Source organism: Ascaphus truei, chromosome 4 (genome assembly GCF_040206685.1).
Source record: "Ascaphus truei isolate aAscTru1 chromosome 4, aAscTru1.hap1, whole genome shotgun sequence".
NCBI lineage: Eukaryota > Metazoa > Chordata > Amphibia > Anura > Ascaphidae > Ascaphus > Ascaphus truei.
This window is the reverse complement of record NC_134486.1, coordinates 216,347,176-216,373,671: the sequence shown is the minus strand read 5'-3', so window position 1 is coordinate 216,373,671 and position 26,496 is coordinate 216,347,176. Positions and strand designations below refer to the sequence as shown.

The window sequence follows — 26,496 nt, the reverse complement described above, 5'->3', positions numbered from 1 at the left end:
GTGCTCAGTACTTACTCACCCGTTAATTTGAAATAAGTAAGCATCACAAACTTACAATGAAACAGGATAAGAAAAAGGCAAAAAGTTGTACTTTTTGTGTGTGTGTGGGTATATATATATATAACGAACTGCTGTGTTAAAAGTTAAAATAGGGATTTGCAGTTGAACCCCGAGGTTATGACCTTTCACCTGTAATGTTTGTATTATACCAGAGGACTAGCATGTTAACAAGATTCTAAAACAGAAAACAACTGCGCTTAAGTTTTAATGAGAATTCAATGTGTGGCTCATTAGCACCTTTGTTTAATATTGGTTTGTTTTATTTATAGATGGTACTTATAGATAGCTTAAAATGCTTAATGATCTTATTTGTAAGGAATAATTATAATGGCTCCTTCAATTAGTATCATCAAGCATCTCTTCTTCCAACTCTATGGGAATAAAGGTGCAATTATGCCAATCTGTTTGACTCAAATTAAGAGAACTTCAAAGTAGAACATTAAGATTATTCAATAAGAATAGAAATCAAAACCACTACTATACAAAAAAAAAATACCCTTTTGCTCTCTAAAAGTATGGCGTTTTAAAATAAAAAGGATGCATGCACAGGCCTTCCTTCAATCAGTTGTGTTTATTCAAAATACAGGAGACGTTTCGGTAACGTCGATCCTGCGTTGTGAATAAACACAACTGATTGTTGAGAAGACCTGTGAGTGCATCAGTTCTGCATTTCTTCTATATTGACTTAAGCCGAAGCACCAAAACAATTGTTCATCGCACATGTTTACGGATATAGATATATACACATACCCAATATCTTTTAATTTGAACTAGTATGGATTTAATCTTTAAGTAAAACACATCTTAGCCTGAAAATGTGTTCTACATGTTAGCAGTCATCTTAATATATAAAATCAAAGGTTGGTACTAGCTGCGGTGAATGTGATTGGTCCGTGGCCACCCCGACTGTCATTGCCCAAGAGGTACGCCCCACTGTGACTCACACCGCCCACATGACTGTCATTGGCCAAAACTTACACTGACATCACTGACACACACCTACTTCACTGTCACACACTTGCACTGACAGCATACCCCCAAAGAAGCCCTGCAGAGTCCTTGGTAAGTTCATCTCACACTCTCACCCCTGTGTATACACACACACGCACTCACTTCCCTCACTCCCGGCGGGGGGACAGGCAGTGGCCAGGCAGCCTCCGGAAGGACCCTCTTCCTCCTGCAGCTGCTCCCACCAGATGTCGCTCTCTCTTTCCTCTGGCTATGGCGTCGTTGGCAATAGTGAGGCGGTCTGTTCCCGCCCAGCTCCTGTCAGGTGCGTGTTTTCCCGCCCAAAGACCCGTCACTGTCCGCGCGCTCACCCCCTGCCCCCATTGGCGCGTGACGGTTGCTCCCTCTATCAGAGAGGCTACAGGATTTACCCGCGCTGCGGGGTCAATCAGAATCCAGACATAGCCAGTCGGTGTGTCAATGTCAGACAGAGTGGGCGGACATGCTTTGTGTGGGGTGAGGGCCACCCTCTGTCTATAATAAACACTCATGGCTACCAGCCCCCTTATAAAAAAGGCCTCATCTCCCTCCCCAGCGCTCACTCACCTCACCTCCCACTGTCCCCCCCCCTCCTGTCCACTGTCCCCCCCTCCTGTCCACTGCCCCCCCCTCCCTCCTGTCCACTGTCCCCCCCCCTCCTGTCCACTGTCCCTCCTTCCCTCTGGGGGGTGGGAGAGGGGGAGCACACAAATAGGGGGGGAGAGGAGGGAGCAGGAAATTTAACTCACGGGCAACGCCGGGTCTCTCAGCTAGTGTTTAAATAAATAAAATAAGATACAAGTCTGAGTTGATCCTTTTAACGATGCGGAGCCACTTAAAACCAAAGTGAACTACTGGCAATGAAATAATGGATTACGTTTTGGTGATTGATTTAATTTATTAAATAATAAATGTTTTAAATAACCTTTTGAAAGTTTTCATATACTGTACAGCCAGGCAGTAAAGGAGGGATATTGTTTTGTTGTTTCTTCACACTCTTATAAAAATGTAATAGTTACAGTATGAACAAAGCCCTCATTGTGAGACTCAATTACAAAAAAAGGGGGTACTTAACATGCAGTAAAACAAATGCACAAAATAAGGGAAATAAGACAACCCCAAAGCCCCAATTTATATATTTTTTTGGTCTTATATGGCACCTAATTTTTAAGGTGATCTACCAATCACAAAAAGTAGCAGCAAACAGCATGCTTCAAGGTGCAGTCCCACTGAACAGCATACTGATCAAATGACAGTAATAGATTTAATTGGTTAAAATGAATTGCTGTTAAAAAAAATAAAAATATTAACATTTAAATTTTAGTTAAAAATCACTTACAAAAGTTACACTGATGGGCTGATCAGATTTATTCACATCTGCTACATCTAATATAACAAAGTTAAAATGCAAAAAACAAAAAAACAAAAAACAACTACAAATAAGGGAAGTAAATCCCCAACCTTTAGGGCAGGGTGCGCAAACTTTTCAGTTTGCACACCCCTGTCTGCGCTCCCCCCTTGCTCGCGACCCCCCTCCTTACCTGCTACCGGGCTTCGGCGGCGTCATATGACATCACAACGTCGCCGAAGAGCCGACTGAGAGCAGGTAAGAGAAGTTGCAGAGGCCTCACACGCCTCCCCCGGCAATTAATTTAAATGCCCTGGGAAAGAGCGCAGGGCCTACCGCTGCGCCCCGCCCAGAAAATCCCGCATCCCCCAGTTTGCATATCCCTGCTTTAGGGTACAATGTTTGTGAATGTACACCAAGTTTGATTTTTGTTGTTGTCAAGAACCTAGCTTTACCCTGCACTCTAAACACATCATTGTCATTAGTTCATTTTGGTCCCTTGGGTGACGGCTCCATTATAGCTTTGCTAACTGCACACACTTGCCAACATATGGCCGAAGATTCAGGAAAATATTAGCTAGGTAGATCCTCACCTTTGTTGTCAAGGTAAAGTGTAAGCAGGATTAACATTTTAAGTACTTGAGTGCTGCTAAACTAATGGTACTTAACTAGCAACTCTTTACTGCTTTAAATTAGATTAAAGGAGCAATCCAAGTAATTATATATATATACACACACACAGTGGTCGACAAATCACCAAAAAATCTACTCGCCACACAAAAAAATCTACTCGCCACCTAGTACCAATTGTGTGCTGCTTGGGCCAATAGGAGCTCGCCACGATGTTAAATCCACTCGCCTGGGGCGTGCAAATGTATAGGTTTGTCGAACACTGTATATTATATATATATATATATATATTCAAAATAAAGTAGTCGATACCGTTCTGTGGCTAACGAAATGCTTTTATTTGTGCAAGCTTTCGAGATACATCGAGATGTAACATCGCCCAAAGAAGAGATCAGTATCTCGAAAGCTCGCAAAAATAAAAGCATTTAGTTAGCCATAGAACGGTATTGATTATTTGTTTTTTATTATTAAGCTTGGCTAACACGGTACAGATAGATACATATTTATAATATTTTTTTTAAACAGGTGGTCTCTGGAGCTGAACCCCAATAATCTCCACTCCGGGGACCCCCTGCTTCCAGAGATACTTGCCTCCGAATTGGGTTCCGGTAGCTGCTTCAGCCGAGCAAGCACGGCTTTCATGTTAAAAGCTCCCGCGTCACATGGGCCAATAGGAAGATGCACCGATGACATCACGGATTCCTATTGGCCTGCAGGACGCAAAATCTTTTAACAGCGGACATATTATGAATCCTGGTAGCGGAGGAGAGCTGCTACTGGCACTTAATTCGGAGGCATGTATCTACGGAAGCAGGGGGCCCCCGGAGCTAAAATTAATGGGGTTCAACTGCTTCAATACTATATTAAAAATGAAAAAAAATGGTCAGGCTTGATTAAAAATGAAAAAAAATGGTCAGGCTTGGGTTGCCTCTTTAATTGGCAAGTAAGCCTACAGTGTGCATCAATGTGTTTTAACACACACGGCGAAACAATCTTTACCATACTGGGAACCAACAGAAGATAAAGCTTTATGGTCTGGCTTTCTATAAATCAGTTATAGAATGTATGCAGTGATGCGTTTACGGACGGTCCTCATACTGTATGTTAAATACTGCCCAGTAGCAAATCCAGCTCAGTTGTAATTTTTTTAAAGGTTTGCTTAAAATGTTCTATGCACAAACAGGGACACCTGCACTTTTTACGAAGACGCCCTTACATTCACAGGTTTGGAATTGTCAGTAACAATCTGACCATGCTATACAAACAAAATGTAAGTAATGAACAGGATATAGTAGCAGGCAGAAATTAAGTAAGCTCACTGACACTCCATGCTAGCGGCTTTGCAGGGTTCAGTCATAAATATACTATGCAATATACTCAAACATGATATAGCCTACTTGACAAATAACGTTTTAGTCCTTCCACTGTTAGGGCTTTCTTTCTCTTCTTTCCACCTATCAGTGAAGAAGCCAGCAACATGGTACTTTGATGGCCCCTCCAGGACTAAAGGAATTAATCATTGCAAAGAGATGTGTTGCAAATCTCTCTGGAAGCAATAGGATGAAATGGCTTTTAGTGCATCATTCTATATTAACATACCCAAGTATGCCATGCTTTGAACATTGATTCATACAGAATATGCAGTAAGGAAGTTGGAAGCTAGATGCAAAAGAATGAAAATATGTAATACAAAAGTCATACATACATGTACCTATCAAATCAGTAATGTCCATTAAATAGATGTCAGATTTTTTTTATTTATTTTGCAGTTAACTGCAATAGGGCACTGTCCTCTGTACCACTCTGCAGGACTCCGCTTCTCTTGTGCAGCTCTTCAAGTCTTATGCAGTCAGAAAAAGGGGCACGGAGAACTGCATAAAACAGTTCAGTTCAGTTTCCTTTTTTCCCCTAGTCACACATACACCTAAAGAGAATAGCAGAGAAGAATTAAAAGTGAAAATTAGGACTTGGTTTTCTCAAAAGACCAAATTTGCTTGCGGAGGACACATTTCTGCATGTGACTTTTCAGGTGATAGGCTGAATAATCCGTGAATGTAATTTTACAGGTTTGCCTTGTATGCATATTGTATGGAATTGCCCAGCAAGAAACAAAATCGCAAATTAAAAAGCAGTTTTAGTACAGGTTGGAAACGCGGTAACTGCTTAATAAATACGGAGAGATGCATTTCCATGGGAAAATTACCATTTCCGCATTGAAATGCCATTATAACAGTTTAATGAATAGGCCTAAATGAATCTGAACAAATGTAGGCATAGCCATACACTGGCGACACACTTTATTCGAGCTCGGCTAGTCCCACGAATTCAGGTATACCCGGGTGTATTGAGGTTTGTGACTGTTTTCTGCCCGAGTGCATTGAGTTATTTCCAGCAGGGATTGAAGCATTTTATTCCCACTGGCTGCAATACTGCACAGTACATATATATATACTGCATTACAATTCATGAATTTATGCCATCTGGTAGACACGCGAAGCATTGCAGCCTATTAAATCCTAATCATTATCATTTAACAGATCAGCCGCCCATCAGCCAGGCATGAACCCAGGCTGGGAAGGCAAATGCAACGGGGCTTGTCAGAGGTGAGGAGCGGCGCATTCCAGGTATCTGCCAGGTACATACCGGGTATTTGCTCGAATAAAGTGTGTCGGTGCAGTAGATGTAAGCAGTCACTGTTGCTGAGCGCCATATAGAAAGAACATTTAGCTGGTTGGACTTGGGAAGTTAAGTTCAGCTCAGCACTTTCATACGGCATACAATACTTCGTTTTTAGGTGCATTAGTAAAAATCATCTTGCTGGAGCCGTTACAATGATTTTGATGTTTCCGCAGCAAAAGTGCTGTTCCAAACTCACATTTTTTTTTTTACTTGGTTGTTATATCACAGCAAAGCAATGTTTCAGAATCACGTTCCTTCATCTAAAATTGGTCCAAGACCCTTTGGGGGGTGCATTTGGCCCGCGAGTTGAACAGCACTGCTATCCAGTTTATTCCATAGGTGCTTTTCAGACTGCCAAGACAACTTAACTAGGAGTAGATCATAATGCACCACAATAATTCTCTACAAAAGGGTAAGTTCTGTTCTACAAACAACTTTAATTATATATTTCAAATGTTTAGTTCTAATGTAAATGTGTATTACTAAAATAAAACTCAGACCAAAGTGTGCAAAATAAGATAATCACTGTCCAATGAGAGGCAAGCAATGCACTGCAAAAATGAAGGTTATGCTGGCCACTATGGCAGCAAAGTTATTAAAGAAACAAAACACTATTCAAGAAGGTACATTTTTTACCTTATGTCCTAATAAATAGATAATCTTAGCAGCCGCACTCCTGAGCACTTTGGGCCTGTGCTCGACGTGGTGATCTCAGCTGTCGCAAGGCAGCATCTCCATACTGAATACCTGAACCCATCCTCTCTGGATCAAGCTCCCCTAATGAAAGACAGAGTATACTCCTGAGTTGCCTGGTAGCGCCATGTTATATAATTGGATAAAGACATGTGAATATCACAGAACAACAATACAACTTGAGTTATAAATATACATCTGCATCTCTATTGCTGAACCAAAATAATTTGGCTATTTTCATTAAGCCATATAATCTACTGTAGTAACGGGCATCTTGCATACACCAGTATTTAAGAGGCAAAATTATTTACATACAGTAGACATGTTTATCTGTGGTGCATATCGTGTTGGGAAGCAACAAAGGTTAAATAATAATCCCCTTTTGAGATTAGGGGTTACTTCCCAGGTGAAGCACAGCATTTTAGGTGCATACAGATAAAAGACACTTGTATCACTTAATCTCTATTTGGTTAAATGAAGAATGAACAGCTGGAAACACGGCAAGAAAATTTGTTTTAAATACATATGTAGTGTTTGGTTGAGGATTAACTGAGGAGATCTGAACTATCCAAATTAGTTTACCAAAAAGCAAAAAAAAAAAAATTAAACTTGAAAAATGAAACTATTAAAAATAACACTTAAGAAGAAAGTGCACAGTTTACACTAAGAATGTATAATCAACTACAATATACAGTAGTTATCACAAATAACTACCTGGTCCAGAGTAGTCACTTGCAAAACATGGCCCAGGGTGATACATTTATTTTTTTAAAGGAATTTATAGTTTACGCTCATGGAATATAAATTGCATGTACACGTTTTTTATTTACCGGATTCAATTTTATTTAGTATTTTTCTTGCACACTGTACAAATGCCTCCTCCACGTTTTCTCCTGTTAGTGCACTCGTTTCCAAGAACATCAATTCTGCGAAAATAAAAAGTAGTGTTAACATGCAGTAACCAATATAAGACAGTCCAGGAGTCTGGGCTAAACTCAGTCGATCCAGAGTCCTGAGCCGTGGACAGCTGGCATGCACAGTGGACACGGCTAGAGAGTCAAGTAAGCATAAATGGAAGTCGGCAGGAGCATGTACAATCAAGAGATGGTAAACATACCAGGTCTGTGAACTAGTGCAAACTAGGGAGAAAGAATATAAGAAAGGTGGTACAATAATGTATGGGTGTAATGCCATCAAAAATGGTGTCTGGAATATGCACTCAATGTGATGCCTTTTTCCCCATCATTTTTTATTACGTTTAAATTCTTTAAAAAATACAGATATCCAGAGTTACAGCATTTGCATGGCAATTACTGCTTCTTTTCTGCACTTGCTCCATCCCATCATGAAAGACAGGACCAGTTCTTTTTTTCCTCAGCTACTCCTTCCAGTCCCTTAACGTTACAAAGTGGCTTAAGCGCCATTTTAAAGCAACACTTGTTTCTAATGGAAGTTCCCCCCCCCCCCCCCCTCATAGTACCGCAGCCTGGGTTCCAACAGCTGATATGCCCCAGGTTTTTAAGATACCAACTATGTTCTCTCAAAGTAAGAAAGAGTCAGAGTCATCAATAGAAAGCCACACTGTCCTCTCTTTATGCTTTAGTAGAGTGATGAAGAGGAGGGCACAAACGGGTTTAAGCATAAAATACATTTATTATCCACAATCCGACATTGCGATTGAACCAAGCAACCTTCATCAAGGTGAGGGCTACATAATGAAAGACACACTTCTATACCTTAAGTTATCCCTCATGATCCCCAGAGTGCAAACCACAATCTCCCGCCATGCGCCTCTTATACCCAGTGACATCATAAGCATGTATCCTAGCAACGGATAACATGTGCTGTGTGTCCATCAGGGCAGTAACATACGCCGATCTAGCAGATCTTAAAGTTTATGAATTAAACATTGCCTCTTGTCCCCTTTTCTCCACCATGCCCTGCTTCTCTTTACACTGCCTTACTGAGTCTGCTCCTCTGTGCACACTACACCCCCTCCTCTCCTACTCATCTGTCTCTTCCTGTCCTTGCAGTCTGCTCCCCTCCTTGAAGCATTCCAGTTGTTGGTTGGTAACCCTGTAACAGCTGAACCTTGGTACGGAAACATACCTAAGCTGTGTGTGTGTGTGTTAGTTAAATTAAAAAGGACAGAGAATGGTATATTGCCAATATTGATTATATATATTTAGATCTCTAATAAATGCCCTGGGGGCAAGGGTGATGCGAATATAGAGCCTCTCATTATCCATCGACACCCCAGGCTTCACGTGGCGCCCCTCGTTTCTAACAAAATGGGCTCTGAAGACCCTTGGGCCTAGAGTCCACTTGGGTATATCCAGCTAAATAACTTCCATGAATCTTTTTAAAGTGAAGTTTTCCATGGAAGTCGCCTATACCCATCCGTGGGTGAAGAGGCGGAAAGTAAAAAAGTAAATGAATGCCCTAAATGGCAGACCAGTATTACCAATACATCAAAACAAATTGTATAATAATAAACATTAAAAACTTAAGGAACCCATATTAAAACTACAGACAAACATAAGAAGGGAAGATCAAGTCAGAACAATACCAGTCGAGGTTACAGATGTATTTTTGGTGGTGGAGTGCTGTGACAAATTATTTGTGATCAATAAAGCACGTCAAATTCTGTTGTTCATTCAGGCCCCATGGATGACTAGTTGTAGTTCATTTATCCAGAATGCCTCCTTCCTCAAAAGTAGTATGTCTATCAACACCCCTCTACTTTGTGGTACATGTTCTATACCCATTATTCTGAGTGCAGATATCAGATGTCTGTGTTCAATATAATGTTGTACATGGGCTGTAGTTTATGAACCGCCCTTAACACGTGTGCTCAACAAACGACTGTTTGAGCAATCTGGTAGGTTTGCCAATATAAACAAAGCCATATAATAATGTATATCACGTGTGTAGTTCAACAGGTAATACGTGTTCTTACATTCATCTTTTTGCCATTACGTGGATGAGTAAAGGTATCACCTGTAATCGTGCAGTTGCATACCTAACAGTTCAAACAATGGACATGTTCAGGTTTATCCTTAGTGGCACAATAGACCTTAACATTTTGTCTTGTCATCACATTTAAGTCTATCCGCGATGTTTATCTCTTTTATATGCTAAAACTGGGCGTTCCTTAAAGACCTCCGCTAAAATCTGGTCGTTTGAGGATGTGCCAGTGGTTCTGGATGGATTCTTTTTTCAAAACACTTGCCCTGTTGAACTTGGATATGCAAGGAACAGTGAGGGTTATATACTTCAATCCTGGTGCTACTAGATCCCTAATCAGAGCTTTATTTATAACACACACGGAAGTTACACACATTCAGCACAACAGTTTTATTAAGAAAGGTTCAGGAACTACAGTCCATGTACAACATTATATTGAACAGACATCTGATATCTGCACTCAGAATAATGGTTATAGAACATGTACAGTACCAAAAAGTAGAGGGATGTTGTTAGACATACTACTTTTGAGAAAGGAGGCATTCTGGATTCATGAACTACAAACTAGTCATCTATGTTGCCTGAATGAACAACAGAATTGTAGGTGCTTTCTTGATCGCAGATAATTCGTCACAGCAGTATGCATTGTGTATCGTTGGTTGCTAAATTCCAACCTCCAAGGGTACATCTGTAAACTCAAAAGATGATTCAGACTCAAGCTCCCCTTCTTATGCTTTTGTCTGTAGCTTTAAAGCAGGAAAAACACCTTACACTACTATTTTTTTTTTTTTTTTTTTTAAGTGAATCTTCTTTGCTGGCATCTACTGAAATTTCATAGGGCAAAATCTCCTTCAATGGGAACGAAAATGTGCAACAGCAGTGACGTAATCACAGGTTGCTACCGGCGCATGCACATAAGCGGCACCGTCACCACGCGCATAAATTCCCTTCGCCATGCGCATAATCAACCCCTCTAATCAGCTACGCCACACTGGACACACACACACACACACACACACACACACACACACACACACACACACACACACACACACACACACACTTCCCCCCATCCAGCTGTAACAGTGAGTTCAGAATATTGAAATCACACGGAGAGAAAAACATTTCCTCGTCACTGGAGCAGTCTAATTTATTTTCCAGACCAAAAAAAAAAAGGGAGTGTGCGCCAAGGACGCGCGTTGTGACACTTTTGTGTTTTGTCACTGAAATTGAATTAAAGACTTTTGAGTGGAGAATTACAATCAAAAACATCAAAATACAATTTCACTGCGAAAACGCAAAGAGTTTCACCTACAATGCGCATGCTCGGAAGACAGATACCGGCACCCCCTATGGAGTTAAGTATCTCGGGAAGCAGGGGACCCGTGGAGCTGAAATGAATGCAGTTCAGCTCAGGAGACCCCTGCTTAAATCCATGAAATAATATTTTTTTTTTAAAGAGGATGTAGTGCAAGGGGTTTTGCTGCTATAATGTAGGATTCTTACTTTATGCTTTTCCTTTGAAATTTGTTTTGATGGGTCTTTGTGTTTTAATGTATTAGTAATACTAGTCTTCCATTTAGGGCATTAGAGATATATATTTATATCATTAATGTTGACAATGTATCCATTCTATGTTCTTTAATTTAGATGATAATAATTTATCTCCTTTATTAAGCTTTGTTTATATCTATTATAATTGGTATTATTGAACTTATTGACTTGAACTTCCTCTGCACAGGTGGACACAGGATGACAACTAGAGCAACGTTTACCCGTAGCTAGTATACATATGATGTAATCACGGGGGACGTCACTGTGGGTGTAGGAGGCACTCTGGCAGGACGGCAGATTATGGAATGCACTCTGGAGATCATGGGGGATAATTTAAAGCAGGCCTGCACAACTCCAGTCCTCGAGGGCCGCAAACAGGTCAGGTTTTCTGGATATCCCTACTTCAGCACAGCTGGCTCAATTAGTGGCTCAGTCTGACTGAGCCACTAATTGAGCCAGCTGTGCTGAAGTAGGGATATCCAGAAAACCTGGCCTGTTTGCGGCCCTCAAGGACTGGAGTTGTGCAGGCCTGATTTAAAGTATAGAAGTTTGTGTCCGTCATTGCTATGTATCCCTCACCTTGATGAAGGTTGCTTAGTTCAACCGAAACGTTGGATTTTGGCCAATAAATGTATTTACTGTATGTTTAAGCCCATTTGTGCCCTCCTCTTCCTCATTCTACTACTCTATATACACCTATCGATCTGAACAGGGAGGTCTGTCCTGAGCTGAGCACCAGCAGTCTCCAAAATGTATTACATTGATCACATGCGTGCCTGGAGAATCATTATTTTACCGGCCTCTCCTTATGTCAGATTTCTATTGTCCCACTGAAGTGAGGCAGACATCAGCCATATTGTGTCCAATATAGCTGAATACAATACAGCCTGTTTAGATCCTGAAGAAAACAAAGACCAGCATTTTTTTGTTGTATAGGGATATACTATGGAAATGTATGTGGGCAGGGAAAATCTAGCGAGGTAGAAACAGAAACCCCATTATATAGTACAGGGAAGAAATATTGAATAAAAAATTGGCAGGGGACTTCCACCTAATTTATAGCCTATGGAAGAAACAGTTGGTGATTTTACACGCTGTTCGAAAGCTTTTGAATTTCAAGTACATTTCTGTGGAGCTCGACATGACAAAAAGGAGGATAGTTAGTGTAGACAGCATAAATAGGTCTTTTAGAAGGCAACACCATCCAAAATGAATATATTTTATTCTTATTCTAAATTGCAGTTTATTTGGGAATGTTGCTTTCATCTCTGCGAATGCCTTGTAAAAAACAAAACACAAAATGAGTGTATTGCTTGCAAGTTACGTTATTTTTGTTGCACATTTATGCCATTTGGAATGTGATCTGGGCAGAGTAGTGAGTGTTATTGATCGTTGTGGAATATTTGTGTTGTGGTAAATACCAGACGCATAAGAACACATTAAAATGCTGCAATGGTTTCACAATAATCCCAGACTTCGTCATTAGGACTGCAGTGCCTTGTCGTCTTTTATTTCCTTAGCTAAAGCAAATGTGCAGTCTGACTTACAGATGTAATGCCACGTAAACCAATTACTAAATTTAGTTGACTCTGGTTCCAACAAGATGAACCTCTTCACAGCCAGGTCCATTTAGCAATGACGGGTTTTAAATATACACTCATTGAGGTATTGAGTATGTAAAATATGAACTATTATATCCATTTATATTCAAGAAATAAAATACAACCCACCATTTTCTTGAGCAAATCTGGAGGCTTCTAAAAATGTAACTTCACGGTCCGCATCTAAATCTTTTTTGTTCCCACACAGGATAATCACAATGTTTTGACTTGCCAACATTCGTGCGTCTGTCAACCAGTTGGTAAGAGAATTATAGGTTTCTCGGCTGTATGAAAGAAAAGAAAAAAAACACCTTAGAAGCTCGTCCCTTCAAAATATTTTTCACCTGAGTGAGACATGAAATTACCCAACCCGAATGTCACTCTCGTAATGTCTGAAGCAGGAATACTGGAAGCAAATATATGTTAAAACATCCCTGTGATTCATATTTGGAATTAAACTTTGTTATACTTTATTTTAAAAGTAAATATTTGGATGTTTCTAAAAATATTGACTGAATGAACTTGGACCGTATCTAGGCAGAAATGTTATCACTGCCATCAGAGTTGCACAATCACTGGATGTTGGAGATCAAAAGGTTTTACGAAAGTACCTCATCTACCAATTTTTTATTTATTTGTTTTTTTAAAGAAGCCATCTTTGTACATTTATTAAAACGGATTGAAAAACACAGTAAGTCCTAACAATACACTAGAAAATACCCTGTTTTAAAACACGCTACAGAAATAACTGAATTCTCATGAGTGCCACTGTAAGACTGTATTGTACATCAAGGTCTTCTATTTAATTGCCTTACTATAAGCCGACTGTTAAACATTCACTGATCAAACCTCTTTATTCAGCTTTTTGTAACTGTATATGTAAATATGTCACTGCACTGCTCTTAAATATAGTTACAGTGGGTGAAATTCAATGTATTTAAGCCCAGCCGGCACACCATTCACATTCCTGACAGGAGTGAAATGTGCGAGTTGCAATCTTTGATTTGGGATATTTGCAGTCCTTTTTTGACTCAAGTACTGTATCTTTCAGACAATTTAAAGGTATTAGAGTCTTCAGTGAATTAGCATCTGTCTAAAAGTTTCAGTGTGCGATAAGTGTGTCACACGCAAAGGCATGTGTGAGCTCTTTTATATATCCTCTATATAAATAGCCTAAAGGACACATTCTAACTATCCATATTGTGGCAGAAATGCCAACATTGACCCCACAATGCTAGACAGGGTCGGTTCAACCACTAAGCAGCCTAGTGAGAGAGAGTAAGAGGGGAGAGGAGTGAAAGAATGATGGAGAAGGAAAGAGGGGAGTGTGTGTGAGGGAGCGGGGGGTGGAGGAGTCTGTGAGGGAGAGAGGGTGTGTATGTGTGAGGGAGAGAGGGGGAGAGTGTTTTATGAAAATTAATTTTACCTTGTGATGTCATAAACAAGTAATGCCCCAGCAGCACCTCTATAATAACTTCTTGTAACAGACCTGAAAGAGAATCATTTAGCAAAAGCCCTATATATTGTATCTTAATTAAGACAGTCAAAATAATGGTTTGTTTTCTTGGTAAAACTGCATTTTAAATTCATATGGCAAACACTTTTTTTGAACTTCCTAATAGACAACAAAGGTTTTGAACTGTATAATGATACAAAGTATCCCTACAACGAGCCTAAATAATATACCGTATTTCCTCGATTGTAAGACGCAGGTTTTTTCCCTTTTTCACGTGGCTGAAATAGCTCTGCGTGTTACAATCGATGTGCTGGGGAAAAAAAAAAAAAAAACAGTCAGGGGGCGCTGCTGGAGATGCCTGCCGGGTTTTCTGTGTGCAGCAAAAATGTCTGCGATCACGGGCCCCCCTCCTCCCCCTCTGTGCAGAGAGATCATGGCCGCCAACCCTCCATGAGGTGCAGAAAGTTCAGTGGAGATCCCACGGACAGGGGTATGTCTTCACAGCAGCAACCACCCCCCCCCCCTGTGAAATCTCTGAGTGAGCTGCACGTGCAGAAGGAGATCTGTGTGTGCATCTCTATATCTGTGTGTGTGTGTGTGTGTGTGTGTGTGTGTATATATATCTGTGTGTGTATGTATATCTGTGTGTGTGTGTGTGTGTGTGTGCGTATATATATCTGTGTGTTTGTGTGTATGTATATCTGTGTGTGTGTGCGTATCTCTGTGTGTGTCTGTCTGTCTCTGTGTGTGTATATCTGTGTGGGTGTGTGTGTCTGTCAGTCTGTGTGTGTTTGTGTCTGTCTGGGTCCTTCCCCCCATCTCTCCCCCTTCCCTCCTATCCCTCTCCCCCTTCCCTCCTCTCCTATCCCTCTCCCCCTCTTCCCTCCAAACCCTCTCCTCCTATCCCTCTCCCCCCTTCCCTCCTATCCCTCTACCCCCTTCCTTCTCCTTCTCTCTCCCCCCCATTTCCCTCTCTCCCTCTCCCTCCCTCCCCCTTCTCCCCCTCTCCTCTCCTTCCACCATTCTCTCCATTCTCTCCCCCTCTCTCTCTCCCCCCAGAAAAAAATTCTGCACATTTAATATAATGTCTTAGAATCGATGGCGTCTTAGAATCGAGGAAATAGGGTAGCCCTTCAGTGTATTAGCCGTATTTTTAAAGCAGCAATCCTCATCAGCATGGGAAACAGTGTGTCCCCTGGTGTTGAACCGTGCAAATTTAAGCTGTTTGAAAATCCAGTTCCTGAGACCGGTTTTAGGACTCCATCCAGAGGAAATGGTTGCAAAAATTTTGTAGGGCCCCACAGGCCAATAGAAAGCTGCAACGTCATTGGTTGCAGCTTCCTATTGGATGCCATTTAAAACGTTATTAAAAAAAATAGGAAGCAAGATCTCTAATCTTTCACTGGTATCTCAAGAACTGAAGAGTCCCAGGAGCTGAAAATAGCATGGCACAGCTCTGGGCGACCCTCCAGTTCCCATTCTGAATGTTCATTCCCCCCAAAGATGTTGATGTTACTAGTGAGAATGATCTCAACAATGCTGCAACCATAACATTTATAGTTGGGTCATAAATCAGGCATACAATTCAACTGAATGGACTGGCAGCCTATCCCACACAAGGCTTTTTTTACATACGACTATAGCATGCAACACTATATTTTGAAAGCAATGGCTGTTAATTTCAGCTGCTGCCCTCAAATGACCTGCGTGAATTTTATTGAAGATTCCTTCTACTACTCTTCTTTGGGCCTCTGAATGGGGTAGTTTGACAAACAAGTTATATTTTTGGGGTCACTGATAAGGACAGGTTTCCCTAAGGGTAAAGAAAATGGGAGTGTGAGAGAAGGAGCCCACTGGCTGTGCCAACTCTTGCTGTACATACAGTAGCATCACAAAAGCGGAGCAGCCAAAGGAAATCAAACCTCAGCTAACCAGGCTTATAAACCAATTTTAACAAATGATTGCGATAGGAGTCAGATTTTGGCAAAAAAAAAATAAAATAAAAAGAAGAAGAAGAGTATACTCCTTTAACATGTCATTGCCATTAATACACTTTGGTTCTAGGAGAGAGTGCACCTTAAACTTTTAGTGTCCTTATGACATACCTGTTATGGCATGCCAGAGACCCCAATGACGATCCAGGTACGTCATAAGCACTAAGTAGTTTTCCAGGGGGTGATGAGGCCAACCGATAAAAATAGAGGTGGTTCCACCGGATTCCCTGGCACTGTAAAGCTTAACCATTATTTCTAATAATGGCGAAGCTAGACTCCAACTTAGTACTGTATGCATGTATGTATATACATACAGTAACCAAAAAATTGTGACATTTTGTTTTGTGTATGTCTGTTTTTAATAATCTCTCACACCACAGTTATTACCTGTACGCAACCAGAGATTTAAGTTGTACATTATTTAATACACAGATAGGAGATCTATTCTCTCAGAAGAGGCAGCAGTTGGTACTGTATTTATCAGATATGTAGATTTTTTTCAGTAATCTAATAGTTTTCACACAATGAATTCACTGTGAAATAACACATAGGGACTTACAATTTGTACGTGCAAGTGCTGTGTTTTGCATGTAAAAAAGATGGTTTAAACAGGCACTGTCAGGAACTAAAGATGACGCAAAAATATTTTATTCACAGATCAATGTTTCAGTCCCACTCTAGAACCATTCTACTACAGCGCATCCAGGCAAGTTTGCACATTGTTACGTGAGTGCCATCTTTCTCTTTATGGTGAGACTATGTATATAGACACAAACACTTCCGCTTTCCCCACTCCCTTTAACCAGAGTAGACAGGTGGGGCAGACACTTAGAGGTATGGCTCTGTCGCCAGGGGATGCCCATGATATCACGGGAGCCTCTTTTGGCCAGTACTGGGGGCAGAGCAGCAGGAAAAAGAGGTGGGCAAAAAAATGACTGGGGTGGGGAGAAAGAAGCACCTCGAAAATATAACCAATGTTGAATCCTGGTGTGTGAGTGTATATAAAATGTATTTACCTGAATCTTTCTTGTCCTGCTGTGTCCCATATCTGCAACTTCACATATTTACCCCCAACATTTATTATTTTTGAGCCAAACTCTACCCCTATTGTGTGATTCGAGTCGTCTTTAACTGAAATGAATAGGAAAGATAAATATAAGAGTCAATGATATAATAAGCAACAAAATCATGACCACCGAACTGGATAAAAGATGCAAATAAAATTAGTAAGTACAATAATACAGGGTCCATACAAAGCCAAATTAGGTCAATTCTAAAATGAGGGGAAGAAATACTACCAGAAACAGCATAAAGTTGCAAGTGTTGCCATCTACAAAAATAAAAAACATAATGAATAGTAAGTAGAAAAAATATATGAACGACAAAATTTTTTTTTAATTTAAATTGACAAAGAGAAAAAACTTTAAAAACTAAAAAAGTCCTGAAGCCTAGAAAACTCCCGGATTGTCCAAATCTTTCCAACAGATGTAGAAAACAATAGTCCTCCTTGGCGCTGGTCTCCAATGAGGGTGCACAAGAAACAAAAAAAACAAACAATTGTGTGAAATACCTGTGTCAGTGGATACAGATCCTCAAAGTGACCCCCCTCATCAATATAATTATATATGCATATATAGTATTAGTAGGTGAAACTAAAACATGTATAACAGGTGAAAACAAACCTTATGTACCAATAATGTGATTGTGAACTATAAACTTTCAACAAATACTAAGGTGATAACTCGATACAGACGCCCTGTCACTCAATCAGAGATATAATTCTTTACGTCACCCAGTGTTTGTGAGTTAAGATACTAGAAAACCTATTCTGGTCACTCATGTATGTGGAGGGAGACATGGCAAATGTCCCGTTAATGAAGTACTGTGTTACGATTAACTTGAACCCACTGGATTACACGGACATTATAACCATTTCATAGGAAAATAGAAAAAATAACATAGCATAATACTGATACAAATGTAAATAACAACAAAAACATCACACTTCTGGAATCAAACTCATGGATTCCCAAATTCTTTTGCGTTTGGTCAGAGTATACGACATCCCTTCTCGTGATAGCCAGGGCTGGAATACCAGAGATGCTGTGTGCTGGCGTTCTCCGTGCTCCTCAAAGCTCGTGCACTTCCCCACAGAGTTGCTCGGTCCATTCCCTCAATGTGATGACATCAGCGGTCACTGCCGATCCTTAGAGTGGATGTAGACCGCTTTCAGTAGACATGGAAATTTCTGATGCAGGCAAAAACACTAACCCTACGCGTTTCACGAAAGTCCGTTCCCTTCCTCAGGAGTTTTTGGTATACTCTGGGATTTGTGCAGGGTGAATCACCAGTGGCACCACCAGACAAATAGACTATGTGAGTGGTGCAATGGTACCCTGAAGCACTGGGTTTTTGCACCTCGCGCTATGTGTGAGCGCTGAGGGGGTTAAAAATGTGATTTTTGGAATTGATGGCCCTATAAATACCCTAGAGACATCCCCTATCTAATTATAACTCCTGACGAAGCATCTGGCGAAACGCGTAGAGTTTGAAGAGAGAGAACAAGCTCTGAAGGACTGGCAGAATTCGGTCTAAGGTCTCTTCCATTGGGAACTTCCGCCCTCAGCCGTGACGCGATAGCGGAAGTGACGCGACGGCTGTGACATACGCGGAAGAGAATCCTGAATGCTGTGAAGCTGCCTACACCTACACCACCATATAACGAGCTGCGGTTCTCTCCCCCACCTGATTTTTACATGGCGAATGTGAGTGTAATATACTCTTGTTATTTGTATGATTAATACAGTATTGGAATAGTATGCACTATTGTGGCTTTTCTTCTTATCCATACATATCCGTGCCTTGAGGGATTTCCCTGCTACCATTTAAAGGGCTCCAGTCAGAGAGAGAAGGATCTCTGACACGTGTTATTTTCTGCGATCTATGTGAGTTCTATTCTATAGATTACATCTACCTGCACAGTGTTTACCATCTGCACTATATATGTCATTCTTTTTTGCATATTTTGCTACACCTACCTGCGCTCCTCCTCATCTCCAAGAAACAATCTACCCTTCTGGGACCCGGAACTGTCCCATCAGAGGAAGTTGAGCTGCCTTTTACACATTTATTTTTCACTATTTCACTATTGGTGTTATATTGTGTGTTATTAGTTGTATTCCCAACAACATTATTGGTTCACTAGGGAGCGCCCAATCCACTTCCTTACCCCACCCCCTCACCCTCCCTCACATCCCCTTGTTTTGCATTCATAGAGGCTGAAGGGAAAGACTAGGAGACTCATCTGCAGCACTTGCCGTTTGCATACCGAGAGGTACCACAAGAGTCCACTGTGTTTTCTCCTTTCGAGCATCTATATGGTCGCAGAATACAGGGACCGCTTGACCTATTCCGTGAGGAATGGGAAGGGAAAACTACCAACACTTCTGTGCTGAAGTGTGACGGTGATCCCAGTAATGTATGTATAAGCTGTACTTTGCGTTAATAAAGAATTGTTGTGTTTTTACCTTTCCAGGCATGCCAGCGAGCAGCTATTGCTAGGGCATGAGTTTCAAGGGGGGAGTTTGAGGAGGAATTGTTGTCAGAATGTGCCTAGGTAGTTGGGGTTTGAAGTTGTCGGATCCACTAAAAATGTATCCAGGAATCATGCTTGATTCTCGGATACATGCAGGTATATTGTCCCGGCAATAACTCGCCTTGAAAACGTTTGCACAACTCACCACTAGGGTTCCCTGCTTCAGCACAGCTCTGGAAGGTTAATGGGGCACAGGGATGAAAAGTGTCCCTGTAACTGAGGGGATCCCTAGGTTAAGGGGGGTACCCCAGGTAATGCCCAGGTAGCCCAGAACCTGTAATGGGTTTGTGGGTGCTCCAACCGTATACAAGGTTGTGAGGGGACTCTCAGAGTCTGGGCTATGTCCAATAGATAGTGTGTGGGGAATAATGGCTGATAGAAATAAAAGTACACTTTTCTATTCTATTCCCCATACCCAGGGTTTAGGGATGTATTAAAGTATATTTTATTAATACATTGTAATGTACTGTTATGTACTGTAATGAGCTGGGACCTTCAAAACCGATGCCCACACAGGTTATCAGGGCTACCCATAGGTGCCAGTAAGTCTGGTGGACATCGGAGTTTAAAGTAGCCAGAGGATGCAGGTGGTGTGAAAGCCATTTGGGTGGCAGGGAAGGGCTCAAGTACCCAAGTCTGGGGAACAATGGCAGTCGTCCGGGCTGCCTTTTTTTCTGAAAAACTAAGGGGAGCCTGACCCAGCGGGTGGCATTGAATAGCGAGGGACGGAGGTGGCAAACTTGCGCACGTCCCTTGGCAGATTCAAATTCCCCACTAACCCGGCTTTCTATACAGGCTTCGCTCTTATTGGCTGCTAAGAAAGTTCCCACGCTGATTGGCTGCTGAGTTTTATTCAGAAATGCCTGAGCCAATCAGATTTGAGAATTCCAGAGGGCTTTTCAAAGATGCTTTTGCGCAGATAGCAGAGCAACCGGCTTCAATTTCAAGCCGAAAAGTCTGCCTGCCAGAGACCAAGTCCGTCTTTTTGTGGCCAAGTTTTCAGAATTGAAAATAGGGGTCGCAGCTGGGATCTGATGCCGATTTCGGTTCCAGGGAATCAGTGGTAGCTCGCAGTCAAGAAAAAGTCCAAGTTCTCAGAAGAGAAGGGAGCGGTGGCGTGTGGAACTTCACGCCGATTTGGGAACCAGGAGATTCCGGGCTAAGTCTCGGTCAGGAACAAACACGAACACCTCCCACCGGAGGAAGATACGATGCACCGCCGTAGTGAGGAATGAGATGGAGGCTGGTAATGTGACTAACATTAAAAAAAATTATTGCAGAGAAGTGTAGAGCTGACGGATCTGCAACTTCTCTGCAATAAAGTTTTTTTAGTCACATTACCAGCCTTCATCTCATTCCTCACTACGGCGGTGCATCGTATCTTCCTCCGGTGGGTGGTGTTCGGGTTTGTTCCTGTCTGCTTCCGGTAGCACGCCGGGTTGCTGTCTCGGCCGACAGCCTCTTCACCGCCGGTCACAGACCCCCCATCGCGACGGACGTGTTGCTTGAGGGTTGGCGGTGCAACAGACTGCATGAAGAGAACTCAGGCTTGGCGCCACTTGCTTTACAAACTATGAGTCCCTCTATCTCAATTTTTACGGTGCTCTTGGGGAGCCAATTGCTGGGAGAGACTTTTATACTCACTTGTTTTAAGCTTTGCCTAGACGTGCTGCTTCTATTGAAGTATTTTGCAAGATTCAGCAACTACTTGTAACTTCTGGAGCACTTATTAGGTTAACTCCTTGTTTACCTGTCTATACTTAAGTCTCGGTCAGGGTAAAACTCTTATTTAGAGAGATAAATGACAAAAAAAAAAAAAAAAGACAGAGCACAAACCTCTCATAGTGAAATAAATTTTTGTTAAGTAAAATAGTAATAACGGGTGAGTATTCTGCGTACATCAGATTAGATGATTAAAGACATGTCATGTAACGAGATATGGGTTACCGGACACCGGATGTAAAACTGACAAGGAACGCAGTCGCTGTCTGTGCACCCTTCAAAGGACTTAAAGGCTTGGGTCTCCTGTATTAGTATTTTACTTAACTAAAATGTACAGCAGAGACTGCGACTATTCTAACACAAACCAGTGGCAATCGCCAAAAAGACACAGGTACACGCCTTAAACTTGCCTTAAACTAGACCCAGCATTTCTGCATTGATTAATGTCCTATCAGATTAACAGCGGGGGTCCCTGGCAGTCCCATTCAAACTGAATGGGACTGCCAGGGACCCCTGCTGTGTTAATCTTATGGGTCATTAGTCTATGCAGAAATGCCTTAAACTTGCCAGGTTACACCCAGCACATACCCAGAATGTAACCGGGCTAGTTTAAGGCAAGCTTTAGAATAGTCGTGGTCTCGTCTGTATTTCACTATGAGCTGGTTGCGCTGTGTCTTTTTTTGTAATTTTTCTCTTTTAGTGTTAGGGGGTGCTGAGCCACCCCCCTTGTTCACAGCTGCAGACACTTTCATTTCACCCACCTAAGGTTATGTATTTAGTGCTTACATTGTTAAACACTGTTCTAGTTTGGGTTTTTGGGAATTGATATTAATCAATATCATGGTTACACAATCATACCTATTATTCATGAATTTATATCAGTAGCGCACTTTATTATCTTTTCACTTTCTTATTTAGAGTTCCCTGCACCTAGAACAGTCCAGTTTTCAACCCCAAGACAGTGTGCTTTTCATCTGTATTTTGTGTATCATAGTGTGTAAGAGATTCGTGCGAATAAACTTCAATTTATTTAATTCACTTGTTTTGCTCAATTGATGATCCCGGATAAAAAGGTGTACAATAAACCTGGTCTCCCTTGACAGGCTTATTTACTGGTGGCAGAAGTAGGATCATTAAGCTCTATGTTTTAAAATCATGCGTGGTCTTATAACAAAGAGCAACTCGTAGTTTGAGAGCTCTCAAAACAAGTAGCAACTTACACCAAGCAGGAAAAGCACAGGTTTTCTCTATCACCTAAGTTTAGTGCCACCAGGCGAAGATGGACTGAAGGTCAGGTCGCTATCAGACCTGGAACCGTCCACGAATTGTAACCCGGTGTGAAAGCTATGGACACCCGACCGTTGGTCGGGCAAAGATAGTGCTGGAGGAGGATCTCGAGAAACATTAAGCGAGCATAGCTTCACCAGTATACAGGTGCCACTAGCCCTGCCAGGGTACCGGAGGATTGGCCAGCCCTGGGGGAAGTGGCATAAGAGGAGAGCGAGGTTGACGAGGAAGCAGATGGTGAGCATGACCCAGGGAATGCAGCCGTGGTAGCCCCGGTGGCCAACGGTCTCCCTGCTACAGGGCTTGCCACTCTCCTCAGCACCCTGGGAGAGGGGGTCACCTTCGGGCAGAGACTGCAGCTAATTGCTGACTCTCAAGGTGTGCAGCTCCCAAAACCCTGGCGGAATCCTGACCAACCTTCCCTGTCAAAAGTGAATCACTACAGTTTCAGTAAATATGTAGATGGCACGGACAAGATTGACGGATTCCTAAAAGGTTTTTTTTTAAATCAATGTCTACAGTTACGTGTGCCAGAACGGTATTGGGTTGACTGGGGTATCCCTGGAGACCTTCTAGGCAATCCTGTCAACGTACTTCAACGACTACAGACACGTAAAGGCTTTGTTACTGACTCAGTATGTCCTCATTCCAGAGGCATACTGTGGCATGTTCAGGTCTGGGGAGAAAGCCAGCTGGGAAACAGACATGCGCTTTGCTTCAAGATTGATCCAGCATTGTACTCAGTGGGTGGAAAGATGTGATGCCACCAAGTATAGTACCACATTTAACTGGACTTGATATTCAAGGAGCATTTTCTCCATCAGTGCCCACCTAAAGTGCGGGATTGGGTCTTTGAGAAGCAGTGCTATCAGTGTAACCGATCTGGGCACTGTTACGGTAGACCAGGTCTCATCAACACATTAATACCGGGATTCTGGATTGAGCACAACAAGTAGGGCAAAATAAATTGTAATTTATTTCCTTTTAAGACGAACACACAAATCTTCACAATTACACTTAATAAACACTTACTGGGATGGGGAAATGAAATAAAATGTCCACGGAACAAATAACTTGAAAACAAAGTCTCTGGGCACCCCTGCAAGTGGGTGCGTGATTTGAGCCATGCGACAATCCATGGCTAGGGGCGCAACTTGCCACCCCTATATCTCTGCCTAAAGGAATCTTTTCATTGGGTCCTTACAGGATTTGTTCAGGAATCCTTATCTCAACCGAATTCTGGAAGAGGGGCACGATCCTTGGTTATGATGGTGTTAACCCCTCAAACGCCGGAATCGCTGATGCTGTAACTTGGACGAGACTTAGATGGAACTCAGATTAATCTAACTAGGACTGGGCTGCAGGCATTTATATAGGGTTATGGGTCCTATCTCTAACATACCCAGCCAATCCTCCCATGGGAACAACTTTTCCCACCTATCCCAGACATGCCAGTAGCTCACAAAAAGGGCAGAAGTTGCTTCCCGGTTTGATCAGAGCATTTACGAACTTGACACCTAAGCTGCTTAGCATACCGGGCCCAACCCCTTACCTGGCGACAGCAAGTCTGGGGTTTGGCTACCAAGTGTTTATAGCCCATACTTCGTACTGATACCTGGTACTTTGCAATAATCCGGCCGCCCTGACACCTAGGGTTTCTGAGGCTTTTCAACTCCGGACTTCTCTAGACACTGGGGCACCAACTCAGCAGGGTGCCCATTGAAGTATGGAGATGAAAAATTCCTCAGCTCATCCACCCTTAACACGTTAATGGATTCATTGACGGACTGGCAGGAAAGGGTTCCTGCCTTTACATTTTAAAATATACCTGAAACACATTTTATTTTTATATGTACTTTCTGTATGTGTGGGTGACATAAAAAACAACATATATGTGAATGTTACATTCTCAACTATCTGTATTCCAAAAATTAGAGTGCTAGCTCCTTCATAACAAAAGTTAGCTACTTAATTGAATAGGCTCTGTGATGTGGGTTGCGGTTTGAGCTATGGCATACAATGCATCACTGCTTGCTTTGATCGGTAACCGCAGACGCACTTCACATTAAGTGGATAACAAGATGGCTGGATACATTGTACCACGGAGGCACTTCAGCTAGACCGCAGATCACTTATCCAATTCACTTTGCGGTTCAGCCGTCTGCGGTTTAGGAAATGAGTGTGTAGGGGAAACATGGCATTGTGGTGGCCAAACAATTAACCCCTTCAGTCCAAACCAGGTTTAGGGTTAACCACCCGGGCACAACACCTTTATTATTGGCGTGGTTAACCTTTTCACCTCCACAGGCACATCAAGCCTGATTGTGCGGACTTGCTAAAGTCCGATAATCCCCATCAGAGGCAACGCACTCCAGCTGTGAAACCAGTCGCTGTCGTGCGACTGGGACACACACAGTAGCAGCGGGCAGCCACCCAGAGCATCCCAAAGCGGACACAGACCGAGGATTGTACCACTTCAGCGGGCACAGCAGGAGCGGCAGAGGGACATCAGATTGCAACCCAACGCTGTCAGACGGAAGCATTTGCGACCAGTGACCATCAGAGATCGCCAAGCAGCCGGCTGGCTCAAATCTGGTGCCACTGTTACTCTGGTGAGACCTGATATTGTCAATCCAGAGGATCTGCTCCCGGGCACAGGGATGCAGGTCACAATGCCAAACAGGGGACCTAGGTCAATCCAGGTCACCCCGGGTGTTCCTTGACTGGGTAGCCGGTCGAAGTATGACGGATGTGGGTGTTTTGCCTGGATGTTAACGACAATCTCATCTGCTCATTTGCGGAGGAAGCTGCACCGGCTGCAGCCATTACCAGAAGCAAGAGCAGGGCACTTGCCCAGGCAAAGGGGCCTTTGGTACCCCTGCCCACTGAGGATCTCGCCAGACCCCTGCATTAAGGACCAAAAGCTCAAGGTCTCTGAGGAGACCAGACAGGTAAGTCAGGGCTCTTGTATAGAGAGAAAGCCCTTACCGCTCCAGACAGTGTGGATAGGTAATAGACAGTTAGTGGTACCCAGGGAGTATAGGCAGCAGTTATTGCAGGTAGCCCACTCCATTCCACAAGAGGGGCATCAGGGGCTTACTCACACACTCGCACCAGAGCCCGTTATTGCAGCGTTTCAACTGGCCGGGGGCATCAAGGGCAGTGACAGTTTTTGCTGGTCCTGTGATGCCTGCCAGCGAGTAGGTACGGCGGGCGACCGTGTGAAGGCACCCCTGAACCCACTACCGGTATTTGGGGAACCCTACCCGAGAGTAGCTATGGACATAGTGGGGCTCTGAAGATCCCTAGCTTGTCAGGCAAGCGTTACATACTCACGGTGGTGGATTTTGCCACCAGGTACCCTGAGGCTGTGGTGCTGGCCACCACTGAGGCGAGTGCAGTGGCAAAAGCATCGATTGTGATTTTTTTCTAGAGTAGGTTTTCCTACAGAGATTCTAACAGATCAAGAGTCGCAATTCATGTCAGAATTGCTACAGTAAATAAGCTTGTCACGGGAGACAAGGTTTTTATTGTACACCTTTTGAACCGGGATCATCAATTGAGCAAAAAACAAGTGAATGAAATAAATTGAAGTCTATTCGCACAAATCGCTTACACACTATGACACACAAAATACAGACGAAAAACACACTTACTGGGGGTCTGGGGTCGAAAACTAGATTGTTCTAGGTACAGGGATCTCTAAATAAGAGTTTTACCCTGCCCGGGACCTAGCCCGGAATCTACTGGTTCCCAAATCGGCATGAAGTTCAACACGGTACCAATCCCTTCACTTCTGAGAACTTGGACTTTTTCTTGACCACTGCGACAGTGAGAGGGTAAGCAGGCCATCAAAAAAAAAGGTATTATGCCCGGCTGGTTACCCCTGATCCATATTTGGGGTTTTAGAGTGTCAGCTCTTG

The 26,496-nt window shown here is 42.5% G+C and overlaps 1 protein-coding gene across 2 annotated transcripts in view; it reads right to left on the bottom strand.

Moving 5' to 3' along the window:
• Nucleotides 1-1,920: 1,920 nt before the first annotated feature.
• RAB4A (RAB4A, member RAS oncogene family) overlaps nt 1,921-26,496 on the bottom strand; it is a 100,700-nt gene continuing 76,124 nt past the window's right edge. The window contains exons 3-9 of one of the 2 annotated variants that reach the window (XR_012801043.1): nt 16,986-17,100; nt 13,946-14,008; nt 12,649-12,803; nt 7,228-7,323; nt 6,341-6,481; nt 5,901-6,072; nt 1,921-4,949 (exon numbers count right to left, since the gene is read on the bottom strand). Coding sequence is in view for 1 of the 2 variants with exons in the window: in XM_075596860.1 (XP_075452975.1) it covers nt 6,366-6,481; nt 7,228-7,323; nt 12,649-12,803; nt 13,946-14,008; nt 16,986-17,100 (545 nt within the window). In the remaining variant the exon portion in view is untranslated. The remainder of the gene's footprint in view (nt 4,950-5,900; nt 6,073-6,340; nt 6,482-7,227; nt 7,324-12,648; nt 12,804-13,945; nt 14,009-16,985; nt 17,101-26,496) is intronic. The other variant, XM_075596860.1, reaches the window with a different exon arrangement.